Source organism: Rosa rugosa, chromosome 2, assembly GCF_958449725.1.
Source record: "Rosa rugosa chromosome 2, drRosRugo1.1, whole genome shotgun sequence".
In the NCBI taxonomy this organism is placed as follows: Eukaryota; Viridiplantae; Streptophyta; class Magnoliopsida; order Rosales; family Rosaceae; genus Rosa; species Rosa rugosa.
Window position 1 is genome coordinate 13,651,316 of NC_084821.1, and position 17,478 is coordinate 13,668,793.

Sequence of the window (17,478 nt, forward strand, 5' to 3'; positions counted from 1 at the left end):
TGCAAGGTACACCATCTACATCTAAACAGTAGATTGAAATCAAAATATTCATCAATACTGCAAGAGGATGAAGTAAATAAGGTTATAAATGATCCAACCAACAAACTCTCTCTATCAAAGTTGAATGCTTCACAAAAGATGTGGAGCCCGGTAAGAAAGCAAGCTCCATCGTCACACGGCATTAATATTTCATATACATACATGATATACTATCCATGTTAACCTTACAGCTGATATCAACATCAGGACCAGAAAAATCCATGAACCAATCACCATGGAGAATTTTAGAAAATTAAGTCCCAGGAAGAACTCTCAAGCTGCCAACCTTAAAATTTAAACAAAAATAAAGTAAGAAAGCAGCAACAAAATACAGATTGAGAGAGACAGAAAGACATGGAGAGAAAGACAGAGACAGAGACATAGACAGAGACATGGGGAAAGGATCCACCTAGGACACTGAGTTGTTCCGCTAAAAGAGCCTGTAAAAGCATAGAAGACTTTACCTGAATCAATGGTCAAAATGCGAATCTGCATATGATCTGCTCAAGTAGTTGACATAAATTTCATCTATCAATTAACCAGAAAGCTAAATTTAGTTAATCCGCATCAATGAAACACACAAGACCTTTAGGTTCTTTTTGGCGTAAGAAACAAAGAATATGAGCCATTCATAAAGAACGTCTACCTAATCAATTTAAACTAAAGCCCAATTCAGAAATCCCAATCAGACAACATACATATTGATATATATAAAGGCAAATTAAGAGCTTCACACCCATGTGATCAATGAAACAACAAATCAAATTCACAGATTATTACCAGAAAATCTAGGAGCAAGGTCTGCTTAAAGTTGAACTCAAGAGAATAGCTCAGGAAATCCTCATTTATCCACTTAAGCTGCCAGCAGTAAACACAGACTACATCAAACAGTAACCAAAACATAGAAACACTATTCATAGAAAATATATTCCTAACAAATCTGAAATGTTACTACTTGATAAGATTAAAAAGATTAAATGACATCAGCATATTTAAACAAAGTAACAAATTTATTGACTGATGCCCTTTTTTGCTTTGAGTGATTCGAGAGCCTTCTTGCGCAATTCAATCTCAAGTTTCTTCTGAACAGCCTCTTCTTCATTGTCACTTGAATGAAACCCCCTTCCGGTGACATGTTCACCATCTGAACCAGAAGCATCACTGGAGTTCTTCAATTTCTGCTTCTCTGCACGACGTTCTTCCCTTCTGCGACGTCGCTCCTCACGTCTTCGGCGCTTCTTCTCCTTCCGCAACCTCTTTTCCTCTTTCCTCCTCCTTTTAGCCTCCTTTCTGTCCTCAATTGCAGAATCATAACTGTAATCATCATCTGAAGTCACTTCTTGCCTCTCTAATCTCTTATTCTTTCTCTTTTCCTTGTCTTCGCTTCTGCCTTTGTCACTGTCCTCAGAACCAGAATCCAAACCGCCACTCTGATTACTATGATCAATCATTTCAACAGATGAGCGTAAAGATCCAGGTTTACGATGTTCGCTGTCCTTGGTATTCTTTAAATGAGAGCGGTTCTTATCATCAGCTTTTTTACCTTCACCAGGATTTGATGCCCGTTGTGTCTCACCTGGCTGAGAGTCTTTATAGAGAATTGGAACATTTGACCCCCTCCCAGAGGATTTTCCACTGTCAGAAATGTTATAATATCAGACCCTCAAACTGTATCATGCAAATAATCATAATTCATAAATGTGATAATAAATCGTGTCACAGGCTATGTTTACCTCTTCATTTCCTGCTCTTTGTTTCTGCTTTCAGTATTATCCAAATAGCTTTTAGATTCAGTAAACCTTTGACCAGATGCTACTCTTTCAGGAGAGTACTCTTCCTTATTAGGAATCTTAGCAGGAGAAATTATCTGCTTACTGATCCGTGATGTGTCTCTTGATCTTCTCTCTAAGGACTTGGGTCTGTGACCCGCATCCTCCCTACAACAAAACATCCAGATTACTTGGGAACACTTTTAAAAGTATCAAATAAATTCAAACAAAATTTCAAATGATGAAACTAGTATAATTTATTCCCTACTCTTCTTCACTTTCTTTGGGACTGTCACGACGAAGTTTTTGTTCTCTTGGTTTCCTTGAAGGACTTGAGCTACCATAACGAGCAATTTGCCCCCTTGGTCGTTTCACAGGACTTTCATATGGACTGGACAATCTTTTAGAGGCAAAAATAAATAAATAAATAAATAAATAGTAAGCATAGACTAAAATAACAAAATCATCAGAAGACTAGCAAATAATATTATATGAAAGAGTAATGCAGCAAAGATGAATACCTCCTCTTTTCCCTCACACTCCTTGCACCTGGTGGAGATTCTGACATTGGAGGAGACTTCTCTGGTGATGGCGACAAAGCTGCAACTCTTTTGCGGTAATCATTTCCATTCTTCGATTCCCTCTGCAGTGACCCCTCAGAACCAGAAGATTGTTGTGGCGCTGGAGACAGGTTCTCAATGGACCTGTAAATGATTATTTATATTAGGAATTATAATATTGTCCAAAAGTCTTACTTAAAAAAAACAAATAAAACAATCTAGATAAGTTGCTGAGAACTAAATGACACCACAACAGGGACGCTGCACGGAGAGCTTGTCATATAACATGTCACTTACACAATCTCCTTTTTTCAAGCAGCCAAAAACATGAAAAACCTGCTGGAGAAGAAAAATAAAGAAAAGTCTAACAGCTAATACAAAATCAAGTGAAAAAATAAACCTTGTTCTTTCTTGGTGGGATTGCAGGGGAGATCTCTGCTGCTTTGTTGTTCTCCTGATTGGTGAAGGGGAATCACGCCGAATAGGAGATGAAGAACTTCGATCAGAAGGCGAAGGAGACCTACGTCGAAGAGGTGGGGACCTTCTGCCACCACGAACTGGTGACCTCCGTTGCACTGGAGATGCATACCTGTTCCGTGGAGATCTTCGATATGATGATCGAACAGGAGAGGGTGATCTGCGACGTGCAGGTGAGGGGGACCTGCGACGCCGTACAAGAGGTGACATCCGTCGCCGCAGAGGGGAAGGTGATCTGCGACGCCGGATAGGTGATGGTGATCTGCGATTACGAATAGGTGAGGGTAATCTGCGGCGGCGGGGAGGCGAGGGTGATCTTCGGCGCCGATAGGGTGATCTACGGCCTCGAAAAGGTGAAGGTGATCTGCGGCTTCGGAAAGGAGGAGGTGACCTGCGACGTCCAGGAGATCGTGACCTACGATGATAGGGAGAACGAGCTCGACGCACTATAGGAGAGCGCGATCTGCGTGGTGATTTTGATCTTGATCCTCGCCTGGAATAAGGTGATCTTCCTCTTGGGGAGAGTGATCCCTCAGGTGAACGCCTCCTAGGCGTAATCGGTCGTCTTTGTGGAGAGCGATAACCCCTTCCCCTTTCAGAAGAAATGGACCGTCCTCGTGCTTTTGGTGAAATGGATACACTTCTTGACCTGTCTCGTTCACCAAACCTGTATAATTATAGTGAGACAACAATTTAGGATCCGAACTCAAATGATTGGTGTATAGAAAAGAAACTCATTATAAATGCATCTTGTTAAGTCTTTACTTAACAAACCGACTCCTTTTCCAAAAGAACATTTATGATAATAAAATAAAATAAACTGAATAAAAAAATCAAAAGTGTAATTTTTCATCTAACGAGTAACAAAGCATGCTCAGCATTACTTCAGGTACCACTAAAATATGACTACCCAGAAGCTGGACCTAAAATAGAAAATGAAACCGAGCAGTATATTTAAGATTTAAGGCACCAAAGGGTTCGAGATAGTACCGAGGGGACAAAGATGAATCTGAATCTGCTGAATCTGGAGATCTAGAAACACTGCAGAAGGTTAAACATAAAACATTTAGGGAAAAAATATCACCTCTAAAATAATAAAAGAAAAGGCTATAGAACTTTCACACCTTCTGGTGTACAAATTTAAAATATGACCTTCTGGTGTACAAATTTAAAATATACTTGTGGGTACACTATCTCAATATGAATGACATCCCACACATACCGACAGAGTGTTAACACAGATAGACAGTCATAGACTGCAGACTTGCAGTAATACTACTGAATTGTAAAACAAATTCCAATGGCTTACTTGTTACTTGGCTTCACACCATTCCTCTTGCCATTCCCTCTTTCATCATCAGGATGATCACTTGAAGCCCTTGGTGACACACGATTTGAGTTTGGCTCCAAAGCAGCATTGCTTGATTTCTTATCAGCCCCTCCTTCCTACAGTAGTTTGAGGAAAAGGCATGAACCCAAATAATTGCAGAAGCTAGCTGAATGCATGAAAACACAAACGGAAGTTAAAACCAAAAACCCTGGTCTAGAGAATGCAACTCCAGCATGAATAAAATGCTATTACCATCTTCTTCAATCTCTCTAGTTCAAGCGTCTCCTTATCTTTCTTTCTCTGAGTTTCAATTGCATCTGCCTCCTCCTGGAAATCCATTGCACAACTTCTTTAATAAAGCTGTATTATCTCAACAGACTAGGACCACAATGCAACAATAAATACTGACCTTCTTTTTTCGTGCTTCCTCTTGTTTGGCATCCAAGAACTGTTGAGGGACACCACTGGCATTGTTTTGCGCACTGAGAAGAAGCGTCCAAAGCTCTCTCATAAACTTCACCGTATTTTTCTCCATAAATCCAGTCAGTGAAATTTGAATCTCCTTTCCATTCACTTCCTGCAAATTGAAAAAACCATGTACCATTCATAAAAATTTAACAACACGAATTCATGGCCCCTCATACCAAGAAATCTTAACAATATATCATCAAAAATAAGCTTTAGTTTGGCCGACAACTGAGTGACGTTTGGATAAGTCACTAACACATGTATAGAACGAGCAGATCAAATTTGCCCACTCAAAACAAAACAGAAATATTTGTAAGAAGAAGTCATGAACAAAAAACGATTCAGATTATGCATCACACTACCTTCACATCCAAAAGACCATAAATGAAGTTGATAAGAACTTCATCTTCGAACCCGAGAAGCTCAGTTACCCTATTAGCAATCCATGGACGGAGCACATCCATATTCACCTTCCTCATGTCCACCTAAAACACATAATTCATACACAATTAATCACACTAACCGCGCATACCCGATTCTGTCAGTTAACCAATACCCCAATTCTCACCCATTAATTAACATATAAGGGGACAAAAATGTAAACTAAATTGGAGAACAAATAGGGATCGAAAACAAACCAAATGTTCCAATTCAGGTGCAAATTTTTGCGATTTCAGCAGCTTGGCTTGCTTATTAGAAAACCTCGTGTCCTGATCAGCCGAAGTACCCTGATGAACACAATTCAGAAGAAAACATCACCTAATCAGATACTAAACCAAACGAAATTAAGAATTTCGGAGAAGATCTGAGTAACAACAGATATTAAATCCAATCCAAAAACAAGGAATCAAAAGCAATTCAGAATTATCAAACAAACTAACCCTAAAAAACCCGCCCGACATGATCTAGGATTTGCGATGGAAGCTGAGATTGATTTCGGCGATCAATAAGAAGAAGAAGGTTTGAGACGATTGAGAGAAACACCGAGGCGTGTAGTTTTGAGTTTCAGAGCATGTATGAGGGCATTGGGTTACCGTGAAGCTTTGGAAAGACTCAAAAGAGGGGGTCGAATCTGAAATTGTGGCTCAAATCCAGACCTGATTAGTACGAGTATCCAGTACCCTCTCACAAAGCCTGCGACTCTGAAACTGTGCGTGCCTACTTTATTGCTATTCGGCTAGCCCCTGCCCTAATTGTGAGACGGGAATTACGACTTTACCCGTGACCTGTAATTTACTCGAAATATCTGTTTTTTTTTTTTTTTTCGAAATAACTAAATATCTGTCTTTTAAACGTATAGATATTTTTTTTTATTTTCTTTGAAGAAAAGAAAAAAAAATGGAGGATGGTATTCTTTTTTAAAAACAAAAACTTTTAGTCCACCTCACCTTTACATAAATTAGTAAGAATCAAATCCATGACTTTTACAGTGTTAAAATTATAACTTACCAACAGATCACAGTTCACAGGCAAAATGGAAAATAGTCCGTAAACAAACGAAATAAGAAATTTTATAAATAATTTTTTTTCTTAATGAAAGAGATAATATATTAATGGTATTAGATGTGATAACTTAATATAGCGTAAGATAAATAGACATTACAAGCACACATGAATTGAAGTTTATTCAAAGCTTAGTATTGATTGTGTCAATAACTATTGTAAAGTCATGTGGTGTCTTCTTAAAATACTATCAGAGATATTAAGCACTTAGCAAGACTATTTGAAGTAATTTTCTTGTTCTTTATTCCCGAACTCCAGCAGCTTCTCTATAATTTCTACATTATAGGGAAGCAAAAGTCAAAGCATTAGCATTTTTCTCTTCTCCAACTCTAACAGATTCCTAATTGTACAGTAATCTATAGAATCTCCATAATTCTTCCTTAAATTTTAGAGATTTGCTGTAAATTTAGGGAATTTGGTTTTCTCTTTCCTCATTATCTCTAAAATAAAGATAATTATAGGGAATCTATTAGAGCGAAAAATGCTCATTTTTCTCTAAAATAAGGAAAAATCAAAATATGGGGAAGCTATTAGAGTTACTCTACCAATTTTAGTGCAGACACTATTGCTTTCTTGGGTCATAATCTTCAAGCCTCCAGAGTTTGCCAACATGGCCTATCTCAATCGACTTCTTCGGTGTATAATTTTGATAGTTTGATGTTGCTATCAAGACTTTATGTTGTAATCTCTCTTTCTTTCTTTTTTTTTTTTGATCAGAGTAATCTCTCTTTCTTGATATAAAAAAAATAATAAAATAAAATAAAATCTTGAACTCACAATATGATGATTTTGTCATCGATCCAGCTTTCCACATAATATAAACTAAAATAGCATCTCCTTTCGATTTAGGTTCAAATCGACAATTTGACTATTCAAGTCAGGCATACTATAAAGACAAACTTGAAAGGTAGAAGTACAAATCTCTATGGCCACATTTGGTTCGCGAAAAATAAGCATCAGGAAAGGAAACTTGTTCATTTCCTGCGTTTGGAATGCAAAAGGAAAGGAAATTATTTCTTGAAGGAAGAGAAAATAAAGAGGAAAGTGGTTCCTTCCAAACCCCAAATGAATCACTTTCCCTCATTCTTTCCTTGCATTTATTACTCACAACATATTATTTTATTACATTATTTACAAACTTTTTAACAACTTTCCTGATAATTTTCCTTACGTTACCAAACATCGGAATGGAAAATTGTTGGGAAATCTCATTTCCATCCCCATGAGAAAGATAAATGAATTACTTTCCTTTCCGTGAACCAAACGAGGCCTATACTCTAATATGAATGGTTTGATTCATAACAGGGCATATCAAGGGGAATCAATGGATTGAGCTAAAGCCTATAGGGACACCCTTACTCAAATTAAACCATGTGGATATCGTAATACCACACTCAAACTAAGATTTACAAGGTAGTCTTCTTTGTTGCTGTAAGTGATGATACTTTTCTTTCAAGAGATATCTTAGGTTTCAACTTAAAGAAGTTTTTGACTGGAAGACCCCTCTTCTTCATATATGAGAATTCAGTCGAGATTGATATGGCTTCAAGGTACCTGCTACGATTTTAAGGGTTTGACATACATTATATAGATGGTTCAATATACATTATAGATGTGATTATTGCCATTCCAACCTCCCATTTTCGCTAAGGGAATGTTGGGTGATAGACATACCTTTTTGCAAGTTAAGGATGGTTGATGATCAGTTGAACAATGGGAGACCAAAATACATGTTATAATGTGTATGCGCGAGGCTCACGGTCACCCACTGAAACAAAAGAGGGGTCCAACCCTCCAAGAGGTATACATATGCATGTATCAAGCTTGAGGAGCATGCTTAAAAGTTAAAACTCATAATTGGGTCTCAAAAGAACCCCACATTAAAGCAAATGTAAATTTGGTGTGTGATACTAGGAGGCATATCCCTCTGCCTCGTGCCTTAGGCATTGACCAATCTTGCATATCCCGTTAAATTCCAACTTAAGAAAAACTGAATTAGAGAGAATTACATGTTATATAATGGGAGGGGTCAATCTACATCCAAGATGAGGTGAACACGAATGATATCTCATTTAAGGCGGTGCCAATCAATGTTGACGTAGCACTCAAAGGACGAACCATTCATTGTGATGTCCTTAGTTCAGTAAAGTTTGGGGCAGCCCATTGATCTAAACCCCATAGCAAGAAGATTAGAGGTCCAACATTTATCACCAATGCACTGTAATCCACTACGCTTCGGCATTATCGAAATCCATATCGAATTGTATTTCTCTCTAATGAATTTCAATACATTATTATTGTTATTTTTCATATTTTTTTTTCAATCTTATTGTTAATTTACGTAATTTTTAAGATAAAATATCAAAACCAACTTGCAACAAAAATAAAAAACCACACTATTTTTTTTGGACGAAAAAAAAAAACCACAATTTAATGGAAGAAAATAAGGCTCATTCAGCTAGCCCCCACTGTCCAAACAATCATGGAAGAACAAAAATCTACGCCTAGTACAAAATCCAGATATATAAATTTATAATCCGTCAGAATCGTGCAGATTTCGCCACGTGGCCCCACCCAAAAAGAAATATAAATATACTTTTTACCCACCGCCCAACCCACTCATATAATCGGATGCAAACCTATTTATATTCCACTCTTTATTCTGCACTTCTCGTCCGCCCTTCTCTCTCTCTCTCTCTCTCTGCGCTCCTATCCTCCGCCCTTCTCTTTCTCTCTCTCTCTCTTCTCTCACTCTCACACACCCCCCCACACCCAAACCCTAACTCTAATCGATTGGCTGGGCTCGATTTTACCTCTCAATTTTCCGGTCAAATCTCCGATTCGGTTACCTTGTTCTTGACGAGGGAATCTGGAGGCGGACGGGGGCTGAGGATCGGAGAATGGCGACGACGAGCGCTGTCTACATCAGTGTCATCGAGGACGTCATCAACAAGGTCAAAGAAGAGTTCGTCAATGGCGCCGGAGAAGAAGTTCTCAAGGAGCTTCAAGGAGTAATTTCAATTTCCCTTATCTTCATTTTTCTCATCATTTCTGTCTTGATTGTTCGAGTTTTTGGTATCGGAATCGGAAATTCTGTAGGTTAATTAATTGTGTCTGTAGATTTGGGGTTATATGACGGACTGGTTATTAGAGGCTCGATCTGGTTAATTTCTAGGGTTTTGGATTTTAAGGGGATTAATTGCTTTTATTGCAACGCTGTAAGTATGGTTTAGTTGATGTTTGTTCAAATTTTGGGGTAAATCTCAGACTTGGGAGGCGAAGATGATGCAAGCTGGTGTTGTAAATGCTCCGATTGAGAGGTCTGCGGCTGCAAAGCCCACACCTGGTGTTACTCCAGTTCATGATCTCAACGTACCGTATGAGGGGACTGAGGAGTATGAAACTCCTACTGCTGATTTACTCTTCCCTCCAGTGAGTTCTTTTTCGTGTGATTTTCTGTATTTGCGATGAAAATCTCTGCTTGGTTTGTCACATCATGTTGATGTTGTGGGTGCTTTGGAATGTCAGACCCCGTTACAAACTCCAATGCCGCAAACTCCTATTCCAACTCCCATCCCACAAACTCCAAGTCAAACACCAGGAACTGCAGAGAATTATAATATTCCTACTGGAGCTAGTGACGATTCTGGTGGCGGCAACGCAGGTGGAAATACAGAGTTGAAACCAGGAAGACCTAGCCCATACATGGTAAACACTTCATTATGCGTGTTTAAGTTGTATGCATGGGATGAAATAAAAATCCGTAGAATAAGCCACTCCACTGATATTGGGTGGAATGATAATAAATATGTCATTGAGAATGGATTACTGTTAATCATCAAGACTCAAGAAATTATCTACGGAGTATCTTTGGTATGAAAACTTTTAAGAATAAAATCTCACTATATAATGTACAGTTGGAATATCTGCCATGTTCTGCATAGTAGAATTCAAATTTCAATGACATGTGCCAGGGAGTGAGAGTAGCACAGACTGGATTCATCCTAGATTGTACGAGTTTATGAAACATACTTGTTCAATTCATGCAATATTAATTTGCGTAAAATTTCAAGTTCTTAAAAATTGCTGCAAAATTCCCTAAAATAGGCCTATATGATTTTTACACGTATATTTTCGTAATATGAATGCTGATGTTTCCCCAAATATGAATACTGATATTTCTGTAAATATGACTACCAATTTGAATGATATTCCATGGATATCAATAATTTTATTAGTGGTATATAAATGCAAAGGTGAAGAGGACATTGCGTATATAGTTACCATAAAAGTAGATTTAAATTTAGTTCTTTGGGTTGTTTGATAAGTATAAGAAAACCCAACTATTCTTTGTTTTGCCTGCAGCAACCTCCTTCTCCTTGGATGACTCAGCGGCCCCCACTTGATGTTAATATTGGTAAGTTGAATACTATTTAGGATATAGTTTTTTCCCTCCTTGGTTGGGTATTGATTCACAATTTATTTGTGTAGCTTACGTGGAAGGGCGGGATGAGGTGGACAGAGGAACCTCTCATCAACCCCCGACACAGGTAATGCTGTTAATAACTACTACATTGAAATTGCGGAAAGAAAAACTGGGTATGAAGAAAAACTTATGATTAAACATCTTCTGAATGGATTTGGTTTGTATACCTTCTTTTTTATTGCTTCTTTTACTTCATCCTTGTCAAGGACACGCAATCTGTTTTATGATGATATAATTTTGTTACTAGTATAGCTAACTAATGATATTATGTTGGAGAAATTTCAGGACTTTTTCACAATGTCTGCTGGAAAGCGAAAACGTGAAGAAATCCCCCCACAATATCAAGCTGGTGGGTTTATACCCCAGCAAGATGGAGCCGGAGATGCTATACCTGAGCTTTTTGAGATTGAGGTTTGTTCCTTTTGTTCTTTTTTATGGCCCAAGTGCCATACTTCATCAAGTTTTAAGTGGAAAGATGAAAGGTGGAAAGATCAGAGATATACTTGTGGGAATGTGCTGAAAGATGGATAGATTTAAAGTCAGTGTGTCCTTTAAGGCATATTTGTTAAGCAGTTAGGGAAGGAATGTTCCTTCAGTGCAATACATCTTAACTGATCTGGAGCTCTGTACAGAGTGTTTTGTTTGCTTCATTTGGTTTGGTCCAAAGAGTCTTGTACTGATTGTATCTTGTTTTCTTCTCTCCATAACATTCTTAGAGTGAAGTATTGTTTCTGCTCATATAGGCCTTCTTTTTTTGGCATCTTTTGGCTGTTGCCATATGCCAACAGTCATTGGTGGTGGACCAGTTGTTTTCTCCGATGTTAAGTATATGTGTGTTTTGTTTGTACTAATTCATTGGAAGTGGGGCAGTTCTTTCTATAACCTACTTAGGATGTACTAGGAGTTTATAGTTTCTGTTCATGTTGGCCTTTGTTTATTGGTATCTTTGTAGAAAGCTCTCCATTAATTGGAAGCGGACCAGTTGTTTTCTTTGATGTTAACTTTCTGTATTTTTTTGCTTCTTCTCTAGTTCAAGCAGTAAGCTTGCTGATCTCTTCTAGACCAGCATGAGTCCTTGATATGCCACATTATCTTTATTGATTTCAGACAAATCTCTGAATCACATTATGTTACTGATCTTTCAGATTTGTGGAGGGAGCACTTCTATTGGTGGTGGTGGACGTGCGTATGGTAAGATGTCTGCTTGTGCACCCAAGATTCCTCAACTCGATGGGCCCATCCCTGATCCCTATGAAGAGCTTTCTACTCCCAATGTAAAGACAGTTCTTAAAATTCTGCATGTAGCACATAATTATGCTTCTTTTTATTGTGTGTCAGCAATAATGCCTGGACTTGATGATGTCTGACACATACACATGTATATTGGTATTTACTTTGGGTAAATGAGGTTCAGAGTGGTATCAAATTTGTTAGGTTAAGCAGCTTGTTCAGATATTGAATTCTGACCGGTTAAAGCTTTTAGTTTTTGAACAATTATCTTGATGATCTAACTTCTTTGAAGTATGAACTCCGGATCTTTAAAGAACATACTTATCCTGCTTGGAATCTAAAGACTGAGTGTTCCTGTCTCTCCTTTTCTCTCTCCCTAAAGTGAAAATATTTGTTGACCCACTAAATGATGCTTATACAGATATACAATTATCAAGGAGTTTTCAATGAAGACTACAACATTGCCAACACACCAGCTCCCAATGGTAATTGTGAATCATTGTGATACAGTTTTGAACATCATGATTATGTTAGAATATTTTCTACAAGGATAACTTTTGTTTGTTAAAATTTGTCTCTGCTTCTTCTCATATGATTTATTTATACTCCAGATGTACCAGTCAGCACTCCAGCTCCTGTTGTTCAGAATGATGTTGGAGATGATGATGAGGACGATGAGCCCCCATTGAATGAAAATGACGATGATGATCTGGATGATGTGGACCAAGGAGAGGAATTGAACACACAGCATTTGGTATTGGCTCAGTTTGACAAGGTCTCTTTCTCTCCCCCCCCCCCCCCAATTGATATTTTCCTTTTCTGATGTATAATGGAAAATACTTAAATTTCTTTACATGTATCTGGTTTGTATTCTCAAATCAGATCACATCTGGTGTGCTGCTGCAATATGTTTATTCTTCTCATGTTTTTGGTTTGATAGGTGACACGCACCAAGAGCAGGTGGAAGTGCACACTGAAGGATGGCATTATGCACATAAACAACAAGGATGTCCTTTTTAATAAGGTGAAGTGTTCGCTTTAAAGAATTGATGTTCTTGCATGCTTTTTGCTCCTTTTCTAACGCTCATGAGTTCACTTTTAAATACTCATTGCAGGCGACCGGAGAATTCGACTTCTGATTAGTTGGAGAAATGTCTATTCTGGCAATCAGCGGCTGTTGCATTAGCAGAGCAAGTCCACAGTTACCATTGGCCCATTGGTGTTTTGTAATTTTTCTTTATGAACTTAATTATGAAAGCTATGAGGGGAAGAGAAACATTCTAGATATCTTTTTAAGATTGGGACCGATGATGTTGGCCTTTGTACATAAAGGATGAATTTTTTTTCGGCCTTTACAATGGGAGGGCTACTGAGGCGCGTTTCTGAAGTTTAAATATTCTGCAATGGAATGTGATTCCATTGACTTTGTATACTTGGATTTATTGGTTTAATTTAAGAATTGCATTGTTTAGTAACTAGGCATTCTAGATAATGATAGTTTGTATCGGTGATGTAGCTGTGGTTTATGGAGTTTCCAAACCTACTGAAACCATATATTCTGAAATGTCGTGGTTAGTTTAATAAATTTCTATATATATTTACTGATTTCTGAAATGTTCAGATTTATTAGATAGTCCATGGACGTGCACATTTGAAGTTTTGGACCAAGACATACTTTTCATCTTATAAATGTTTAGATAACAGTTGAGGTGAAGCAGATTAGGTACTATGAAGTCTGGTATGTGTAATGAAACTAAAATTAGAGTGATTAGCTCTCCCTTTTATGCTTCAATACTTGAATTACCTTATATTGTAGTTATCTGGAGTGGTCTTTAGATTCAAAAAAGTTCACCGATACACGATATATATTGAAGACAGGCCTTCATACATTTGCCAATTTAAGGTCGTAGCATCAAAAAACAAGCACAAACAAAAATCGATCAACACAGATCATTACAGACCGAAGCTAGTATATGTATCAGAAAGTCAGAAACCTTAGAGAAGCATTGATGCTTGATGTGTACGTATTCTGTACTATACAATGAAGTAGGCCTCTCTACATCAAAAATGAAACCGGCCTATTCATAAACTCAAAACGGAAGTCCGACGCTTAAACCTCACTCTGCGTGGTTTGTGATCATGCATTGAGATTGAAAGACAGTAAGCAACGACGAGGAATCAGCGAAAGCAGACACAGCCGGATGCTGCCATCCAGCTCCACTCTGAAAGGGTGATTCTGGTGCAGTATTCCTTCTTCTACTCATGCCTTGGTCACAATCTTTCTCCATTTTCTCTGCCATTGACTCCGGGGATCGAATGACTACTGGAGAAAGTAATGGGATTGCACTGGGAGTATCCGAAAAAGGGTTTGCTGGGGCAGTGCTTGTAATTTGATCAAGATGAAGAGATGCCGGCGCTCGCTCTTGTAGCCTACTTGAGAGCCTCCCTTCTTTCGCTTTGATGTTGCATGCATTGTGAACCTCCATTGTTAAATAAACTTGGTATGATTTCAATGGAAATGGCTCTTCAAAATTTTGTTCAGTTTTCGATCCCTCACTTGGCTTGCTTGTAGAGGTTTTGAAAGGGTATATATGCAAGTTAACCAAAAGGGTATACATAGAAATGGTGCTAATTATTATGACTAATTATTTTTTGGCTCTAAAATTAAGGGGTTGGTTATAGAGGTGAATGGTCAGAAAACGCAAAAGTTACTTAAATGGGACTACGACAGTTTGAATAAACGGTCATTTGCTCTGTTCCAGCTATCAGTTTGTTTCAGATGTTGCCTTGTACCCCTACTTAATTAGTGGAGGAAATTAACCACGAAGAGATGATCTCATGGAGATAAGGATGAGAATAGGCCGTGCCAAGATTATGTTTAGTACTACAAACTCATATCATCCATCCCCTTATTATATATATATATTTTTTCTAAATTACTTATATTATTTAATATTTTATTTGTCACATATATCGCCATTCAAAATTATTTTATTTGACACATGTTTCACGATTTAAAATTTTTAAGACCTTTACTTGATAAAATAAATTTTTTTTTAGTGTATATTTTACCCAACTCTTTTGCTAACTAATACGTTATGTCATGTCACCGTTCTTTTATAAAAAATATTGACATATTGTGAGTCAAGATGTGTGTTTGGCAGTACGTGGCTTACTTGAAACAGAAGCAATCTGGCCGGAGTCCAACTATACTCATCTTTGCCTAATTCCAAAGATAAAAGATCCAAAGGAGGCTGCCCATTTTCGACCAATTGCACTATGCAATGTCATATGTCGAATTGGCTCCAAAGTGGTAGCTAATAGACTCAAGAGGTGCTTGTCTGATATTATCTCTCCCCTGCAAAGTGCTTATGTTCCGGGAAGGCTAATCTCGGATAACACTCTAGTGGCTACAGAGGTGGCACATTTTATGCATCAATTAAAACAGCAAGAAACAAGTTTCTTTTCTTTGAAACTTGACATTAGTAAAGCCTATGATCGTCTTGAATGGAATTTCTTGCAGACTATTCTATCCAAGTTGGGCTTCTCTCCAGAGTGGATTCAGATGGTTATGAGGTGTGTCACTTCTGTCAGGTACTCTATTCTTATTCAGGGTAATCCATCTCCGCAAAATTACTCCTACTAGGGGTATTAGGCAAGGAGATCCCTTGTCACCCTATTTATTTATCCTATGTGTTGAAGGATTGTCAGCATTGATAAGCAAAGCTGTGACAGAAAATGTTGTTATCGGTTTGAAAATTGCTCCTCAAGCTCCAACTCTACACCATTTACTCTTTGCAGACGATAGCTTTCTTTTTGGAACTGCAAATGCTGAAGAGTGTTATCAGTATATGCATATTCTGGATGTGTATGAGCAAGCTTCTGGGCAAAAAGTTAACTTCCAAAAAAGCAGTGTTGTTTTTAGTAACAATGTACCACAAGAACAAAGGCAATTGGCTGCTATTCTTGAAGTTAAGGGTGTCAAGGAACATGATCGATATTTGGGGCTGCCCTTGAGAGTGGGTAGATCAAAAACTGAAATATTTGCTTATATCAAAGAGAAGCTCTCAAAGAAACTCATCAGTTGGAAGTCAAAAATTCTCAGTAGTGCGGGCAAGGAAATTCTCATTAAGACAGTGGCACAAACCATGCCCCTATACGCTATGAATTGTTACCTTTTACCCAAAGGTTTATGTGATGATATTCTCCAGCTTTGTGCTTCTTTCTTTTGGGGTGACACGGAGGAAAAGAAAAAGATGTTAACCATATAGCATGATTACCACAGCTCATTAGTCCTCTTTTGTGTGTTTTCTGTTAATTAGGGTTAATTAGGATTAGTCACGTGTGTTTCTACTAATTAAGTTTCTGTTAGTAATTAGCTCAGGATGTGTTATGAGCTGACACGTGCCCTCTATCCCTCTTATCCTTCAGCTACTATATAAACCCTGTAACGATCTCAACAACTCAATTCTGCACAATATAGTTAGAGAGTTTTCTCTCTTTTCTCTCTATTTTGCTTCATCTTCAAGCTTAGCTTTTCAACTTTCATGGTATCAAAAGCTCAGGCTGCGACCTTGGAGCATCAAATCTCACTACTCTATGCTCGAATTGAGCTTGTTCTTGTTTCAGATAAGTTCGTTCTTTGATTCTGAAGATTTTCTAGTCCAAATTTTTGATGAAGTTTATGTGATCCTGCTGCAACTCATACTTGTTCTTGATTCGAAGCTTTGGTTTTTCATACTGAGCATGTTGATATATGCAATCTTGATAACAGTTGATAGATTCGTTCAAATCCACAATTTTCCTTGAGATTGAAACCCTAACTTTGCAATTTAAGCTGTAATTTTGCTAATACACTTGCCTACACTTAGATCCATACATTGAAACCTTAGCGTGTACAACCTACTGCCATGACTACATCTACTCTTCCAAATCAGATTCATACCACTCAATCAACCACAGTTTTCCTACCAAACATTCTTCTTGATGAAACAAACTATCCTACCTGGTTGTTTCGGATGGAGTCATTTCTCAGGGGCCAAAATCTGTTTGGCTTTGTTGATGACACAAATCCATGTCCACCTCAGTTTATTCGTGCCTCTGATGGGAGTTCAAGCACCATTTCTGTTGAGTTTATCTCTTGGAAGACACAGGATCAAAGCATTGTGAATATGATTTGTCAAACCCTGAGTCCAGTAGCTATGACATGTGCTGTTGGTAGTAAATCAGCTCAGGACTTATGGACTAGACTCAAGCTGAAATTTGCTGATGCAAACAAGCAGAATATTTTACAGCTCAAGTCAAATCTTCAGAATGTAAAGAAAGGATCTGATGACATTGAAACCTACCTTGACAAAATTAAGACTGCAAAGGATGCACTAGAAACTGTAGGAGTTGCTATAGATGATGATGATATTGTTGTTACAGTGCTTAATGGTCTACCATCTGAATTTGCTGCAATTAAGACTGTGATTAGAGCTCAATTCACCAGCTGTTCCTTGAGTCAACTGAAAACATTGCTTAAAGCAGCAGAGATGGATATTGGAAATGAAGCTCAGGGTATTCAGGGCATACTCACTGCAATGCTTGCCAAGATCAATACTCCAACTCAAGCTT

General features: G+C 37.9%; 2 protein-coding genes across 5 annotated transcripts; one reads left to right on the forward strand and one right to left on the reverse strand.

Moving 5' to 3' along the window:
* Window positions 1–33: 33 nt before the first annotated feature.
* Window positions 34–5,783, reverse strand: LOC133732349 (uncharacterized). Of its 4 annotated transcripts, none has more exons than XM_062159887.1 (14): window positions 5,525–5,783; window positions 5,282–5,371; window positions 5,006–5,128; window positions 4,585–4,752; window positions 4,428–4,502; window positions 4,155–4,291; window positions 3,836–3,886; window positions 2,769–3,512; window positions 2,330–2,512; window positions 2,077–2,208; window positions 1,773–1,976; window positions 820–1,674; window positions 504–539; window positions 34–317 (listed from the first exon to the last, which is right to left on the reverse strand). In XM_062159887.1, exons 1-12 carry the CDS (start codon window positions 5,543–5,545, stop codon window positions 1,050–1,052), a joined length of 2,553 nt encoding a protein of 850 aa, XP_062015871.1. In that variant the 5' UTR covers window positions 5,546–5,783; the 3' UTR covers window positions 34–317; window positions 504–539; window positions 820–1,049. The 4 variants fall into 4 exon arrangements, with proteins under 4 accessions (XP_062015871.1, XP_062015870.1, XP_062015869.1 ...); XM_062159886.1 differs by having other exon boundaries at window positions 34–325; XM_062159885.1 differs by having other exon boundaries at window positions 504–567.
* A 3,008-nt stretch (window positions 5,784–8,791) lies between these two features.
* LOC133732214 (transcription initiation factor IIA large subunit-like) lies at window positions 8,792–13,467 on the forward strand. Its single transcript, XM_062159712.1, has 11 exons — window positions 8,792–9,157; window positions 9,414–9,578; window positions 9,675–9,854; window positions 10,512–10,563; window positions 10,638–10,696; window positions 10,918–11,043; window positions 11,778–11,906; window positions 12,284–12,347; window positions 12,474–12,637; window positions 12,803–12,886; window positions 12,978–13,467. Exons 1-11 carry the CDS (start codon window positions 9,047–9,049, stop codon window positions 12,999–13,001), a joined length of 1,158 nt encoding a protein of 385 aa, XP_062015696.1. The 5' UTR covers window positions 8,792–9,046; the 3' UTR covers window positions 13,002–13,467.
* Window positions 13,468–17,478: the final 4,011 nt, after the last annotated feature.

Excerpts from the sequence above, each read along its gene's own strand:
- LOC133732349 (XM_062159887.1), bottom strand. The coding sequence starts at position 5,545 with ATGTCGGGCGGGTTTTTTAGG. Across the intron at positions 4,503-4,584 it reads AGGAAGCACGAAAAAAGAAG|GAGGAGGCAGATGCAATTGA; the intron begins GTCAGTATTTAT and ends ATGGATTTCCAG. Across the intron at positions 4,292-4,427 it reads TAGAGAGATTGAAGAAGATG|GAAGGAGGGGCTGATAAGAA; the intron begins GTAATAGCATTT and ends AAACTACTGTAG.
- LOC133732214 (XM_062159712.1), top strand. The coding sequence starts at position 9,047 with ATGGCGACGACGAGCGCTGTCTACATCAGTGTCATCGAGGACGTCATC. Across the intron at positions 9,579-9,674 it reads CTGATTTACTCTTCCCTCCA|ACCCCGTTACAAACTCCAAT; the intron begins GTGAGTTCTTTT and ends TTGGAATGTCAG. Across the intron at positions 12,348-12,473 it reads CAACACACCAGCTCCCAATG|ATGTACCAGTCAGCACTCCA; the intron begins GTAATTGTGAAT and ends TTTATACTCCAG.